We start from the raw sequence: 17,087 nt of genomic DNA, 5'->3' as shown, positions 1-17,087 counted from the left end.
ATACTAGTCCATTGCTAATCACTGGTATCTGTTGGCTTCCCTTGTTTTGTTTCCACCTTTGTTAGCAATTAAAAAGTATCTTATCATGTTTAGCATCCTTAAAATGTCACAGCATATGAATCTAGGGCCCTCTAAATCATTATCTATCAGGATTAGGAATAGGACCCCTGGACATGCCTGCTTATTTTGAGACCCTTGAAGATCCGAGTTAGAATAGGTCTTCAGAAACCCATGCTTGCCATAAAAGGTGACCAAGCTTGTAAGGGGCGACTAACGGGAATGGGTGGTCAGGCTCGGTGACTTGGTTGATGCATGTCATTGTATCCCAATTGCGTGGATCGATGCTCATGAAGTCAATTACTGGATTGTCTGGTCCAGACTTGATTATGTACAGACTGCTGTCATATAGCTTGAATAATGCTGATTGAGGCATTGAACACACAAACAGAAAAAAAAACTAATTTTTAAACACATGGTTAAAGCATATTAGTAGCAACAAACACAGCAACAATTTGCAGACAGCTAGGGCCTTGATTCAACAACTATCAGTACAGTGAAGTAACTTCAGCCACATGCAACCCGGGGAATTAGTTTTGACTGGAATGGAATTTCGTCAACAATGCAAGCTCAATTTACATGAGACATCGTGCAGATAGGGGCCTTCAATACGCAGCAAATATCAACACTTCATGGCAGGACATGCATAAAGAATATCATTTTCACATCATGTATTGAGCATTACGAGGACAGACGGCTACACACGAGCAACATTTTAGCAGGTCTGATTATGTTTAGTGGTAGCCATGTGTACATGTTACAACTACTAGCCTAGCTTTGCTCCAAGTCTGTATTGAATGATACATCCACGGTTGTATAGTAATTCTATCCTTATGTTCAGCAAGTCTAGATAAGCTACAGTACAAGGAGGCCAGTCTTTTATAGGGACAACTTGTTCTTATTACTTATAAAATGTAGGAATTATGATTTAAACTGATAATCATTTCCTTAGACATGTAAGAGACTTGTGCAAGTCTACTACTAGCCCACCACAGCACTACTAGCCCAGTGTTCTAGGAAAGTGTTGGAAGTGTAAGCTAATCGTATAGCCGTTTGTTATTTCAGATATGTTCTGTGTTGTCTCGAAATAACAAATTCTGAGCTTCTGAACTAGAAATTTCTTTGAATAAGTATTTTAGGATCTGCTGCGCACATGAAGGTAACATGTTTCTTTAGAGTTGTACTATATATTCTCAAGTTTAAACTCCAGTGACATCTACACCAGTGTTTGAGCAAGAACATGTACAGACACAATGGTATTTGTCAAACCCTAGGTTACATCAAGCAATGCATTATTTTCACCCAGAAAAGCACATTGTTAATTCAGCAAACTGCCAAAGCTTCAGACAAGTCACAACACCTGGGGCTAAAAAAATCCCATTGCCTGATGCCCAAGGCAAGTGAATTTGCTATTTGGGCAAGCAAACTTGCTGTCACTATTTACCTTTGATGCTATCTGGTTATTTAGAGTATTGAGTGTAGCTATCTAGCTTGATTTTCTATTAATTAATTAATTATTTTCAAAATTTCATTTGATATTATTTACATTGGGCGAATTCGCAAGTGGAACTGATCGGCAGATTGCACCAATTGCAACTTACTGTTATTTAGAGAAATCCTGATCAGGTTACTGCCATTGGTGCCTTGTTGTGAGAAAATGGATACATTAACATCATCAATGACAACGTTTGACTCTTAAAAAGTCAGTTCTCTTAATCTCTGCATATATAATACTGCCCAGTATACATAAAAACGGAAATTGTATGTCATTTTCATTTTTCATTGAATACGTCATTTGTGAAAGATTGTCCTCCATTATGAAAATTGTAAAGACATCAAATTAACTCTTCCCGCAAATCCCAACAATATTCTGACGATCATGACAAATGGACCAAAATGTCAAAGAGTTCAACCCATAAACAGCCAATATGTAATGGGCTATCAGTTGCAAGGGTTCGTCATGTCCTCCATGCTTTTCACTTCAAAGTGTCAGGCAACCAGAAATTCAATCAGAGCAAGTTGTTTTATCTTTTTTATCTGTCTTTGTGTAAGTGGATTTTCAAAAAATAAATTGAACCCCTGAACACAAGCATCCCTGGTATGTCAGCTTCAGTAGGGCATACTGACGAACAAGAACATACCCTTGCAGGCAAAAGACTTGTTAATGCCATGAAATAATGAGTTGAGGCAAGGCGAGGCAACCGAGGCGAGTATGCTAACAGTGTGCTGACTCTGAGCAGAACAATCCTTATTTAAACCCCTTAATGCCAAGCACCTGAGGCAGGGTAACAACAAGTACCATCTTTTGACATCTTTTTGGTATGACGCAGCCGGGAGTCAAACCCCTGGCCTTCCGTTCTCTGGACAAATGCTCTATCCACTAGACCATGCAGCATTAGAAACTTAATATTTTTAATCCACTAGTCCTTATAATGAAAACATATAGCAAAACCTTTAAAAATGTCAAATTTCTACTGGTCATAAGGATACCTGAACTATTGAGTGGTTTGGCAAGGACTACAGGACTAATGTCTACTTCTTCTGCTGCCATGGAGACAGACTCTTACATTGTTCTTGCCAATACTTGGAAGGTACATGGAACACAGTAAGCATATTGAACAGGCAAACTCAGCTGAGGTTCAGGTTATTTAATCAACCCTATGCTTCAGGACAGGAGGGAGCACAGGGCAGAAGTGGTCCCTCTTTTCCCCATGCCTGCATGTCGGGAGATGAAGAGCTGTGTATCATGGTCTATAGGGTCTGGTGGTCTATAGGGTCTTGTGGTCACAGTGTGTGTCTGAATATGTGTCTACAGCTATGCTCAGAAGTGTGTAACATTGGAGGCTGCAGGAGTTGTCTCCCCTACTTCAATGGTATACGATATTATTTTTCAGAAAACAGCAGTGCAGAGGAGGTATATCATTGCAAAGCAACTATTATATAAAATGTTTTATCTTCAGTGATGTTTGAATTATGTATGTTCACAATTACTCGATCTCTGAAACAAATTAACTCTTTGTGTATGGTTTTAATATGAGAGCACACCCCACCTCCCAGCTTTGTCAAGCGCCAAAGGTGCTTTTAACAGCAACATAGTAGCCTGCATGTTGTGAAAACAGATTCATTTTTATTTGCTCGCTTTACAGATCCACCAAAACTAAAAATCAAAAGTTCAGAGAAAAAAAGTTGTATCAGAATGACAAGGTAGTGTTTTTTTCACCACTGACAGTAAGGATGTCTTTGACAAGAAAAACAGTACAAGGGATTCTACTATGACTAAAACAAAACTATTTCCAAGGAAAAATCATCCTTATTTCTTTTTTTATCACCTTACTGATCCCAATCAAACTCTAAGATAGTGAAAAAATATGCTTTACAATACATTTTATGTTTTATTTTATTTTTCAGAATATAAATAACGGCTCTTGTCTCCCTACAATAAATGTCAACACTTGTTGCGACAATGACAGGGTTGGAACATTTCTAGGTTGTCATTATCTGAGCATGTTCAGGTAATGACATTTTCTAAAATGCTGTCAGAAGTTGACCCTTTTTGAGTGTCAAGGTTGTGTGGGATGTTTAAGGTTTTTTTTTCTAAAAGCAGAAAAAATGTTTAATGCTCAATAACTTAGTGACTTAAAGCCTAAAAAGCAACATTACTGTCAGCCTCATTATAGTTGAAACAATATAAAATACAAGTCATGAGTAATTCGTTTTGGCATTTTGCATAGCTAACAAGTGATAAAAAAGTCTTATTCTACACAAATTCTAGTGAATGAGTGTGTGTACTAAATCTAAAATCTTCATCACAAGTATCACAGCCATATTATGGCAGTCCATAAAAACTTTGGACAAATATCCGTGAACTAGCTCATCCTCAATTTAATCACCTCATGGAATACTTGAAAATGTTACACAGATCTACTCCATGTTGGTTCAAAACACCGTATTCGACATAGTAAGCGCCCAGGGCACTCTAAAAATTAGAAATGAAGGGCTCTTATTAGAATTTTATTTTGGTGAAAAACAACAGAGTTGAAAGATCGTACATTTCGTGGTTTATGCTGACAGCCCGAAATGTTTACATGGTTTATATACGACAGATATATTTTTCCAGAATTAAATTTCCCATAATTAAGAGTGCATATAACATATGTATTATACAAGAATAAATAAGTCTTGTGTACATTGATCAATCGGAAGAGGTGCTAATTGGGATTGTTCACTACCAATATATTAGCAAATATCGCCATGGGCGCTTATTACAGCGGGGCGCTTATTACGTCAAATACAGTAGTTATTCACAAAAATCTGTATTTCCTGCAGTTACGATAAATCAAACACCCGGTGTAGGATATGCAACAGAGCTAGTATAGGAGTATACATTGGGACAGTTAAATACACATATATTTGGGGACTGTGCAGACAGACAAACAGATGTATATCTCTTGTGGAATCTCTATAACATTGTCAGCATTCTCTCCTGCCAGCACCATGGGAAAGAGCACACAAATATAGGACCTCACTCAGGCATTACAAACAGCAATTGGCTTCATAATCCTCTTACGATGACTACCTGGACAACAGGTCCTGAAATACCTGGTCCAGATTGTTGGTCATGCAGTGACCAGTGGGGACAGCCTGGTGACCCACAAGCTGCATATGGGAATAGTGTTGCAGTAAAAACAATAACGCTTTTAGCAATGCAGCTGTGTTCTCATATCAGGGACATGGACAATAGACTTCTACATGATGTACACATATCACGACATGCTTTCATTATGTTACTGCTGAAATGTTTCTTAAAGAACTATTCTATTCATCCTGATTGCATAGATGGCAACACTTTCAGTTTTTCTATGTGTCTTCACAAGAACTCCCCTGCCATCCGTGTCTGTATCGAGAGTAGTCCTACTATCACCCGAACTGAAATGTCTCAGATAGTCAATCCTTGATCTCCTCCATGTGTCTGTATCAAGAATATTCCTACTATCACCCAAACTGCAACAACTCAGATAGTCAATCCTTGATCCCATCCATGTGGCTGTATCAAGAATATTCCTACTATCACCCAAACTGCAACAACTCAGATAGTCAATCCTTGATCTCCTCCATGTGTCTGTATCAAGAATATTCCTACTATCACCCAAACTGCAACAACTCAGATAGTCAATCCTTGATCCCATCCATGTGTCTGTATCAAGAATATTCCTACTATCACCCAAACTGCAACAACTCAGATAGTCAATCCTTGATCCCATCCATGTGTCTGTATCGATAATATTCCTACTATCACCCAAACTGCAACGACTCAGACAGTCAATCCTTGATCTCCTCCATGTGTCTGTGTCCAGGTTCAGAAAGGTCCTCCTGCATAAACAGGTATGTCAACCCTCCAAATCCACTTAATATTATCACACACAAGTAAACAGTGACAATAAATTTCTATCTGACAGGCAATATCGGCCATAGATTTTTGTGTCCACAGTGGGAATTGGTGATATACAAGCAGAGTGACAGTCTGTCAACACATCCCTCCACCAAAGTGTATATTGATAGGCAAGTCAAGCTACACCCACACCACATGGCAGCTTCACCAACAGTGTATATATTGGAGGGCAAGGCGAGTCAAGTCAACTACACACAATCAATACCACACACCAAAATCTTAATTCACACCAATCTTTAAAAAAAAGGTTTATGGGGAGAAATTGACTGATAAATCACAAAAATAAAACTGCTAGTGAAAAGTAATTACAACCATAGTATGGAAAGTGAGAAAAAAATATTGTGTTACAAAGGTTCCAGTCAATGCGGCAGCGACCTTAACACTTCAGTTTTATTGACATTCTCAGGCACATGACAAACACATCTTTTGCCCCATACTTCAGCAAGTTGTGTTCAAATTAAATATTTAGCCACTGATTAAAGCAGTGAGCCGCACAATTTTTTCAGAATGTAGATCCAGTTAACTTTAAATTGTACTCTTATCATGACCTTTAAAGCCAACAAGCAAATTGCTGGACATTAATTACAAAATAAACCGTGTACAGTCAAGCTACATATATACATAAGTGGTCACAATACTTATTCTTACAGCTCACGTTCACAATATAATCAACATAATTGCCTCATTCATGTTTGTAATTGAGTGAGTGAGTGAGTAGGGTTTAACGCCACTTTTAACAGTATTCCAGTTATATCACGGCGTGTCAGCTTAATGTGGGAGGAAAGGCCGAAGTGATGCAGGTCTCGGACATTTACTACTTCGGTGAAACCCACGAGCACGGGTATGGTGCTGACAAACCTAGAAACATAATCGGGGCGAACCGGGATTCGAACCCACAATCATAGGTTTCTGGCGTGCCCAAGGGACGCAACTCTGCACCGCGAATCGCGGCGCCTTAGACGACTGGGCCACCCGTGCCCCCTGTTTGTAATTGAACAAACAACAAAGGGCAACTATCCATTATTATTCACATGATTCTATTAAATTCATGTTCATGTCTTCACTTAATGAAATTCCAAAGTGATGACACAACTGTTAACAGGTTATTTGGTATACAACCCTTTTGGTATGTTACAAATAGAAGAGGAACGTTATGTATCCGGATACTATGGGTACGATACGATTCATATTGAATACAGTAAATTTTTTTCTTAAGCTTATATTCTTTCTTTTTGCAGGTGAATCACAGCCCTGAATCATTTGTTCATAAATTCCAGACAATCAACATGGGCACAGCAGGGCAGAAACATATTGGCTAGAGACCACTGTGAATGTTACACCTTTCATAGCCAACCAGGAAACACTAAAGATTCTGTGGCAGTTGGTTGTTGAACAGTTTTGTTTCGCACTATAAAACTGTTATTATTGTGTTTTTACACCAATATAAATTTTCATATAATGTATAATGTATGATGTAATGTCTTGTGGGCCTATACTGTATCGCCAAAACGTTACACCACTAGTGACCAAATGTTTTTCAGGTTACCAGAAAACTGTTTCTATCCTTCTAACGATGTAACAGACAGATTCCTTCTCAGAATGCAATCATAATAGATTCAGTGGCCAAACAATGCTCTTAAAGTGAGTGAGTGAGTGAGTTTAACGCCAATTATAACAGTATTCCGGATATATCATGGCGTGTCAGCTTAATGTGGGAGGAAAGCACAAAGTGATGCAGGTCTCACTTTGGTGAAACACACAGGTATGGTCCTGACATGCCTAGAAACATAAGGTGATCTGGCATTCAAACTCACATTCAGAAGCTTCTGGCATGCCAAAGGGACACAACTCTCACAGCCAATTATGGTGCCTTTGACAACTAGGCCTTCCATGACCCCTCAGGTGAAGTGAACTCAAAAGCTTTTAGGAGCCTTTAGCTACTCGAGGGTTGAAAAGGGTCCCTTACAATAAAGCCTTACAGTATTTGACAGCAACAGTTACTACACAGTTACATGTGTGTGATCTCACTGCCTACAGTAGCTATATCCAGTATGTTGTCCAGCACTCTGCCTGTTTTCTGAGACACGTTTGTTGTGATTTACTTGCCAGGCAGTGATTGGGACCACCAATCAATGATGATAACCATTAGTTGTCAGCCATTACTGGAGACAGTGTGATGTTCGCACACCATGACAGTCGCAGCTATGGTGGCCTAGCAACAGCAACGCTCCGACAACACTGATGCCTCCTCCTCCCTGACACATTCATGAGAAAGGAGTGGCAGCCAGACTAGGAGCTGTAGCTAGAGGCAGTGAAGGTAATGACTACAACGCCTACAGCTACAGGCAGTCCAGGTGATGACAACAGCACCCATAGCAATAGTCAGTCCAGGGGATGTCTATAACACATAGCTATAGTCAATCCAGGGGATGTCTATAACGCATAGCTATAGTCAGTCCAGGTGATGACAACAACACATAGCAACAGTCAGCCCAGGTGATGTCTATAACACATAGCTATAGTCAGTCCAGGGGATGTCTATAACACATAGCTATAGTCAGTCCAGGTGATGACTACAACACCCATATCAATAGTCAGCCCAGGTGATGACTACAACATCCATAGCAATAGTAAGTTCAGGTGATGACTACAACATCCATATCAATAGTCAGCCGTGGTGATGACTACAACATCCATATCAATAGTCAGCCGTGGTGATGACTACAACATCCATAGCAATAGTCAGTCCAGGTGATGACTACAACATCCATAGCAATAGTCAGCCCAGGTGATGACTACAACATCCATAGCAATAGTCAGTCCAGGTGATGACTACAACATCCATAGCAATAGTCAGCCGTGGTGATGACTACAACATCCATAGCAATAGTCAGTCCAGGTGATGACTACAACATCCATAGCAATAGTAGGTTCAGGTGATGACTACAACATCCATAGCAATAGTAAGTTCAGGTGATGACTACAACATCCATAGCAATAGTAGGTTCAGGTGATGACTACAACATCCATAGCAATAGTAGGTTCAGGTGATGACTACAACATCCATAGCAATAGTCAGCCCAGGTGATGACTACAACATCCATAGCAATAGTAGGTTCAGGTGATGACTACAACATCCATAGCAATAGTCAGTCCAGGTGATGACTACAACATCCATAGCAATAGTAGGTTCAGATGATGACTACAACATCCATAGCAATAGTCAGCCCAGGTGATGATTACAACATCCATAGCAATAGTCAGCCCAGGTGATGACTACAACATCCATAGCAATAGTAGGTTCAGGTGATGACTACAACATCCATAGCAATAGTCAGCCCAGGTGATGACTACAACACCCATAGCAATAGTCAGCCCAGGTGATGACTACAACATCCATAGCAATAGTAAGTTCAGGTGATGACTACAACACCCATAGCAACAGTAAGTTCAGGTGATGACTACAACATCCATATCAATAGTCAGCCCAGGTGATGACTACAACATCCATAGCAATAGTCGGTTCAGGTCCTCAGCTACTTGCAGTACAGTCAAGCCCAGGTCTACAGACACTGGAACAAGAGTTGTGGTTTGGTAAAGAACAGTGACGTGTCATTGTTGTGGCTATCAAGAGGGTTTTGCAAACATATGCTTTCAAGAAGAGTTCAGGTAATAATAAAAAGTTCTTTATATATACATACATATATATCATAATATATGTATCTATGTAAATATACATGATCAAGGCAATAACATACATCACCTGGAACACAGTATGATCGGATATATACTAGTACAGTAGGGAAACCACACACAGTAATCAAGAAATAACTTTTACTTTTGTGTGCACAGATATTTGTTACAAAACGTGAAAAGCTCTAAATCACAATCTAACCATGTGTACAATGCAGAGTCAAGCTGATGGCATCATTATACATGTGGTACTTCCATCACCTCGCTGAGCATGCTGAATTTTACGCCTGGTAAATCCCTCAATCTAATGATCTTAGGTTGATAGGATCATGAAAACATCCTGATTGTTTCAAACAAACTCACTGAATCCAGACTATCCCATTTATACCAACAAAACAACATCAAATTATTATCTCGAATTGGTACTGACTTTGTTAACTGAACGCCAGTCAGCAATCATGTTATTTTACATGCATCTTACCAAATTGACCAAAAACATTTACAAAACAAGAAATAATAACACAATCTAACAATTCCAAGCTTTCAAAAGTTTCTCCATACATTATTTCCCAAATTCGTCACCACTCGCCCCTTTCCGTAACCTGCAAGAAGACTCGTCCCCCTATCGATGAATGTTAGGTGCGAAAATACGACAAACCAATCAGAATGCGGGTATGATTTCAAGTTCTTTGTCAAAGAATCCCTCAGAAATAATATTTGATTTTACATGTGTCTTGCATCTAAAAATATACCCAAGACACAGTTAAATGTGTTCAAACATACTGTATAAGTCTGCATGTCCAGATCTGCTTTAAATTGTATCTAAAATATATATAATATATGGGGATATATGTGTGAACCACTACACAACGAGTTGACAATTGTTTTAGGTATGCCCGTTTGCGCTAAGACGGAACCCGGTTGCAAAAATGGCCACGAGAGGGGCACGAGTCGCTATTCGGCTTGTCCCGGAATAACACAAGTTGGTCACGAATGTATTTACCAGAGAAATGATACAGAAATGGCAACCTTGATGTTACATAACACAACACACTGAGTAGCCACTCTGACACACGATACGAGCAATAACCAGCCTTACAGTGGTGTGTGGCTGAACGTAGTATATGTAATGGGAAGTGGTAATAGATCTGTGTACCAGCCAAGGACAGACAGGGAGGTCGGCTCCTATAGAGCTCTCTCTACAAACATTCCTCATGAAATTCAGTCACCAACTTGACGTCTTTCATATTGTGTTATACAAAGGTTAATGCAAGTAAATGGCAATAAAAGCTTTTCAGCAAGCTATGTCAATAACAGCTGATCATTGACACAGATCTTGTTATTTTACCAATAGGTGAAATGACTGTTTGACATACACAACTGTATCACTGAATAATATTGGATGTCACACAAAAGTCTATTTTAATGGGGCCTCATAATTGGGTACAGCTTGTTATCACCAACATTCTCAATTAACATGAACAATAAAAGCATTAATGCAAATTATTACAATTGATAAGTAGTGTAGGAAAAGGTTAGGATTTCATATCAAGCCTTTGTTTTAAGCAGAACATTTTATTTTGTGTGTTGTTTGGAAAATTCATAGGTCAAAGTGGTTGTTGTTATCATCATTTCAAACTATAAGAAAAACATTATTCATTTATCATGCTTACTGAAAATGGTCAATTGTTCGACTTATTTATGTGGTTTTTAAGAATGGCTAAACTGTAAAAGCAGTATCAAACGTTCTCCAAAACACATAACTGACACATTTAACATGTTTAATGTCATTCGTACAATTACAATGGATCACCCATGATTGACATCTAAATTTTATGATGTCATCAGTATAATTAACATGGATCACCCATGATTGACACTTACATTTGATGATATTACCAGTACAGTTATCATGACTCAACCATGATTGACATGATTGATGCATAAACTTTATATAGTCATCAATACAATTATCATGGATCAAATACGATTAACACTTAGATTTGATAATGTCATAAGTACAATTAACATGGATCAACTATGATTAACACTTACATTTGATAATGTCATAAGAACAATTATCATGGATCAGCCATGATTGAGGCTTAAATTTAATGTTATCACATCACAGAAGTTGAATATATCAACTCAGCTCCTGAGGTAACGTCGGCCGACCTGTCCTCAAAAACAGTGGACCATCCAGGGAAAACATGGGGGCATGCAGGATTGTCGAATGGACCATATTATGATTCACAGTATTATTCTATATTTTCTATCCCAGACTTTCATTAAAAGAACATCTTGAAACATCTTGTTTCCCTGTCTCATTATCACTAACATCAGCGCAACTGAACAGTCTGCTTCTTAGCTATGTTACAGCCATGTTTCCACCCTCAATTTATTCATAAAAGTCTAAAAGTTCAAAATTAGATATCACACCTTTCATCCTTCAGTGTTGAATTCTTCAATGTTGAGTGTTGAGTGTGTTTAACCCTTGTATTTTTGTCTTATATATATATTCAACCCATGTGGCTTTACTTGTGTTATTCAGGTGGCCTTATGGGTTTACTTATTTTCTATCCATACACACCCACATGTCACAAAACTGTCTTTTAACCAAGTGTCTGCTGTGTCTTGTGTCATTATAAATATTTATTTATCAAAGCAACAGAATTTCTGCAAATGGCAGAAAGCAGTTCATGCTCCAACTAACTGTAGATATATATCTTGAAGTAGTACAATACTATACATACTAAGCTTTACACTGAATGGTCAACACATAGACAATAACAAAAGGAAATAGACCAGTGTGAAGAAACATTGACTGTTTAACATAGCATCAGTGTCCAATATTAATTGTAATAATTATTAAAATAATCAAGCCCAAGGGCCCTTGTCTTAACTCTAATGTTAAAATTAAAAGATTGAAGGTGTCTCTAGATATAAGTACCAGAGGATAAGACCTCAAGGACCTCTGTTAATTTCAAACATTGCAACATGAATAATCACATCCAGATGGTAAGTAGCCAGTCAGTTTTTACCATATGATAACAGAAAGTAGGGCTGGGATGGGTAACTCGGGTACTTGGGTCGGATGGGTCCTGAGTAGGACCCGGTTACCCACGGGACTACCCGGACCGTGGTTAGTTATGTGATATATTGTTAAATGACAAAAACTCACTATGGCTCAGTGGTTACACTACAAGTCGCTAGTTTTCGCATTTCTTGCACACATTCCTTTTGACTTGTATATGTTTGAGTAAAGATAAAGCTTCAATCAACTTCAGTGAATGCATGGTCTGATTGTTTGATACATGTATCTGAATAGTTTTGGCCAGGGCTGTGGTAAAATAATTACCAATCAGACATTTGGTTCCCAACTCTTGAGACCTGCAGTGGGTATCTGGGTAGGGTAGGGTGATAAGGTGATAGAGTGTCGGGTACCCGGGTAGTAAATTTGGACTCGTCCCAGCCCTAATAGAAAGTCACCAATCCACATAAAACAGTTAATTATACTGGAAACCCTTCCAATGTCAAAGTGTACAAATGATATATTCATGCTTGTTACACGCTTGTCAACAAAATATAGTTGTGAAGACCAACATCATGTGCAATTAAGCCTTGTAGACATGTACTGATGTAGCCGATATTGATTTGACATACCACAAACTGTTAACATAAATAACAATTAATCTGTCACCCCTGTTGTGTATTTTTGTATATAAGACAGTAATTATTTCAGCTATCTTGATAATGAGTCACTGCTAAACAACATATGTTCTGCTGGCGAGTGTCATATATCCTTTGTGTAAAAATGTAGGCCTAGTTCATAGATATAGGCCAAATAATCTCGGAGCCGTTCATCTACACGCACGATAAATAAACAATAAATAAATGCGTATTGGAATATCAAGTCCTGAAAATCTAACAGCATGTCAAATGTCCATGTGTATTATTGTCCAGTGAACTTACCTGAGCAGGTACACAGCTCTTTCAATGTCATTCAAATGGGGGTCGACCGTGAGCTTTTCAAGCTCTTCAGAGCTCTGAAATACAGAACACCGATATCAATGATAATTATGCGATATTGCGTTATAGCACATACCCCCTCAAAACAACTGACACAGATGATTTAAAAAAAAACGTTTATGGTGTACGCACCTTTAGCGCCTTAGTGATCGGTCGGCCATCCAATTGCAGTTCTTGCAAATCTTCGGCCAGCGACGTTGTTGTCGCGTCCATTCTAATTTTTCAAAATGTCACCTTGCAATTGTAAGCATTTCCTTCCGTTTCTATCCTTTTAGCTCCAGTTTTGGGTGTTTTTAACAATTTAATGTCGTTTTACACACGAGAAACATTGTGAGTTAGTGGTGCATGGAGAAAGCTTCTCTTGACAACACAACTGGCCTCCATGTTGCTCGGCTAAACGAGATCTCGCAAACTCTCGTTGTGGTATGCGAGAATCGATGACAGCAAGTGCCCGCTTTACCTCAAAGAGTAGGGTATGTGTACTCTAAGAACTTATCAACAATTATTTATGTCCCATTTGTTTACGAACGGTGTCTTTTTCAAATATATAATCAAATTATGATAAAACCCAGGTTAGCAAGACCTGTAGTTAAAGAATTTATTGAGATACACGTTGCATGTTTCTCTAATTGAATAAATACGTTGTTGTAATGATTACAAAATTATTCATGAAGTGTAAAGCCTATTTGAAATTGAATCAATTCATTGTTTCCTTTGACCAACCCAAATGTATTCTGGAAAACGCATCTGCGTCATTCCGGCATAGATGACACTAACCAATTACCAAATCATTAATTAGTGTCCACGTGTGTGTAAATATCTTTCCAGCGATCTTTCTGAGACGTAGCGCATAAATAACAATGATCAAGTCAATCATGTATGATGTGCAAGCAACAATTTCTAATCCTGTTTTCTTTATGCAGAATTTGAGTTTCTGGCATAAAGAGCTCCACCCGCGCACGCAAGGCTTGAGAGATAAATGGGTAAATATATACGCACACAAAGGGGACAGCTGCACGTTGAATGGGCTCCTTGTATAGCTGCACAAGATTCGGCGTCACACAGACAGAAATAGACACTCTTCGCTAATAATTTGTCAATGGAGCACCACTACTATATAACTATATTTATACGGACGCTTTTTGCCCAACGTTTCATGGAGGATATTTAGGATAACTCGGCCGTTATTAATATGTGTTGGTATGTTCTACTTTGCTATATGCTTTATTTATAGACGCTCTTAGCAAAACGTTCTATAAGTATTTAAGCAGCTTGGCAATATGTTCTGCGAATAAACCTCATGGTTTATATCTACTTATATTGCAAGGGGCGTTTAGGTAACCTGTTGGTAAAAGTGTTTGCTCGTCTCGTCGTAGACCCGAGTTCGATTCCCCATAGTTTGCGTGGGTTTATTGGATGGTTTATTGCCAAAAAGAAAAATTCATGTGATTTAATAGATATTATTACAATTACAGGCGGAAGCTACAGGCCTACCTTAATGATGGCTACTGATCAAATTATAGAGCCCCCCCCCCCCCCCCCCCCCCCCCCAACTCCAAACCCCAACACCGAATATCTTTGCCCACCCCTGAATCCCGAATATTACTTAACACAAATCTCAAAAGCACCGAGAAAAGTGTACTATTTTAAGGTATATTACTGAAGAAATATTTAAAAAATAAAATGTATGAAAGAAATTATAAGGTACACCATTATGTTTGAAAATGTTGAATGTGCGTACCAAATACGATTTTATCTGCGTCCCGCTTACCCAATGCTGAATCCCCAAGTACCCTCTAAATAGACCCCTCCAACAAAAGGGAGTTAGTAGCCTATTTATTTTGGGTCCATTGCATTAGAGGTTGATGGTTTGTAAGACAGAAATGAGAGGTGAGGTGAAATGGGGTTTAACGTCGCGTCCAAGATTATTGCACTGATATAGCGACGTGCATGTACGTGTGTGTGTTTTTGTGGCTGCTTGTACTAGTCCGGACTGATGCCGATTTATAGTGCTAGCTCACTGAGATACCATGCAGCAGTTTAACATGAATACCCCACTCAGACACAGTATACTGACTCCGAGCCGACCAGTCCTTGTAACCCCTTAATGCCGAGCGCCAGACAGGGTAGCAACAAGTACCATCTTTTAACGTCTTTTGGTATTAACGTCTTTTGGGATTGAACCCCGGACCTTCCGCTCTCCGGGTGGACGCTCTACCACTAGACCACGGAGGAGGTCGACAGAAATGGGAAAGGATCTGGCAGTTTCAGATACATGAAATTTAAATAAACATTCTCAACAAAACACTCAAATGTACTCATTCACACGCATCCTGTCATTCCAGAGCTGTCCCCAACAGTTCACTTGGCATATAACGACATCCATTCGTGCATACAATTGGCGGACATTTACCTTATGTAATCGGAAGATGAGTGTGCCGTCACACACGTCGTCGATGAGCTCATCAAAACCAAGTGAGAACATATCAGTCAGATCCTGCCTTGGGTCCCTACATCATCCACAGGTACCCAGTAAGGAGCCGGTAAAGGCAGACCTGGCATCGCTGACCACAGGACATGTGTTGGTTGATATGCGCACTCTGCCTCGCTTCACTCCGTACGTACGTGACAGGAGCTATTGGCCATACACTGGCCGAGTAATTTCCGTCAATCAGGTGTTTGCTTTACTGAACATGTACCACGTCCTTCAACAATTACAATCACGGAGTGGATTGATTGCCGTGTATTTCACCTTCAGAGACACTGTTTACAAAAAAACAGAATACTATAAAATCTGTTAAAGATTCACGCTGCATAAGTACACACGCAATATTTACTTTAAATACACACTGCGTCTTTTATCTTCACCATGAACCTGCCCCTATTACTTTCAGTGAATGAATTACATACCCATTTTAACATCAGCACGACTTGCAATTAGACTAAAGCCTTCGGGCATGGTTACATTCGCTATCCTAATATGACAACATTATGCACTATTGACCCGATGTACGCGAGAGACACGGTGGCCAATCGTCCAACGCCGTAATTCGCTGTGGAGAGTTGCGTCCCTTAGGCGCGCCTGAAACCTGTGATTGTGGGGGTTGGGTTTGAATCCCGATTCTTCGTGATAATGTTTCTCCGTTTGTCAGCACCATACCCGTGGTTTCGCCCAGATGGTAAATGTCAAGGACTTGCGTCACATTGGGCTTTCTACCCCAACTAGAGCTGGCACATCGTGATACCGGATGATATTTCGGATGAGAGCCTGGGGTTTTCTATGGAGACTGGATATTTTTTTAAGCTACAACTGCAAAAACAGATATTTTTTAAATTAAAACTATGAGTCGAAATATTTGTAAAAAAAACCCAAACAAATAATCTGGGAACAATGTATTTTTGTGCCAGGCAATTTCTTTTTGTTCAACAGTCAAAACCACAGCCTCCCCGCTGAATAAAAACATGTCGCCTCCGAACTGAAATATTGTTCAAAGCGGCTTTAAACGTAATTCATTCACAATACGTATTATGACATTAATAGTCGTTGCGTTTCATGCTATCCTGGTATAAGAGTTATTGGAGGCATTAAAACACAACGCTAATCTTATACCCCGTTCACATGCACAACATTTACTAACGTAAGTAATATTGCACATGTGTAACTATAAATACGGACGTATATGTAAATTTACAATGCGTTCACATGAAACGCATCAGATGTGTAAATAAAGTATTTAAATTGTGTAAGGCACACACATTCGTCAGTCTGTTCACGACTTTCAACACAAAATAGGTTGTTTTCCAATCAAAGTTGAATAAGAGAGTTACTTCACCGGAAATCTTCGCGTGAAGCAACATG

The 17,087-nt window shown here is 39.1% G+C and overlaps 1 protein-coding gene across 2 annotated transcripts in view; it reads right to left on the bottom strand.

Moving 5' to 3' along the window:
* Positions 1-15,885, bottom strand: part of LOC124123075 (serine/threonine-protein phosphatase 4 regulatory subunit 4-like) — a 113,131-nt gene extending 97,246 nt beyond the window's left edge. The window contains exons 1-2 of one of the 2 annotated variants that reach the window (XM_046486376.2): positions 15,642-15,885; positions 13,172-13,245 (exon numbers count right to left, since the gene is read on the bottom strand). In XM_046486376.2, the coding sequence (XP_046342332.2) occupies positions 13,172-13,245; positions 15,642-15,713 (146 nt within the window). In that variant the 5' untranslated portion in view covers positions 15,714-15,885. Of the gene's footprint in view, positions 1-13,171; positions 13,246-13,360; positions 13,640-15,641 lie in introns of those variants that run through there. The other variant, XM_046486370.2, reaches the window with a different exon arrangement.
* Between the last annotated feature and the right edge of the window lie 1,202 nt (positions 15,886-17,087).

This window comes from Haliotis rufescens, unplaced genomic scaffold (genome assembly GCF_023055435.1).
Source record: "Haliotis rufescens isolate VD_foot unplaced genomic scaffold, xgHalRufe1.0.p SCAF_3, whole genome shotgun sequence".
Taxonomy (NCBI): Eukaryota; Metazoa; Mollusca; class Gastropoda; order Lepetellida; family Haliotidae; genus Haliotis; species Haliotis rufescens.
This window is presented reverse-complemented; position numbering and strand designations above follow the sequence as displayed.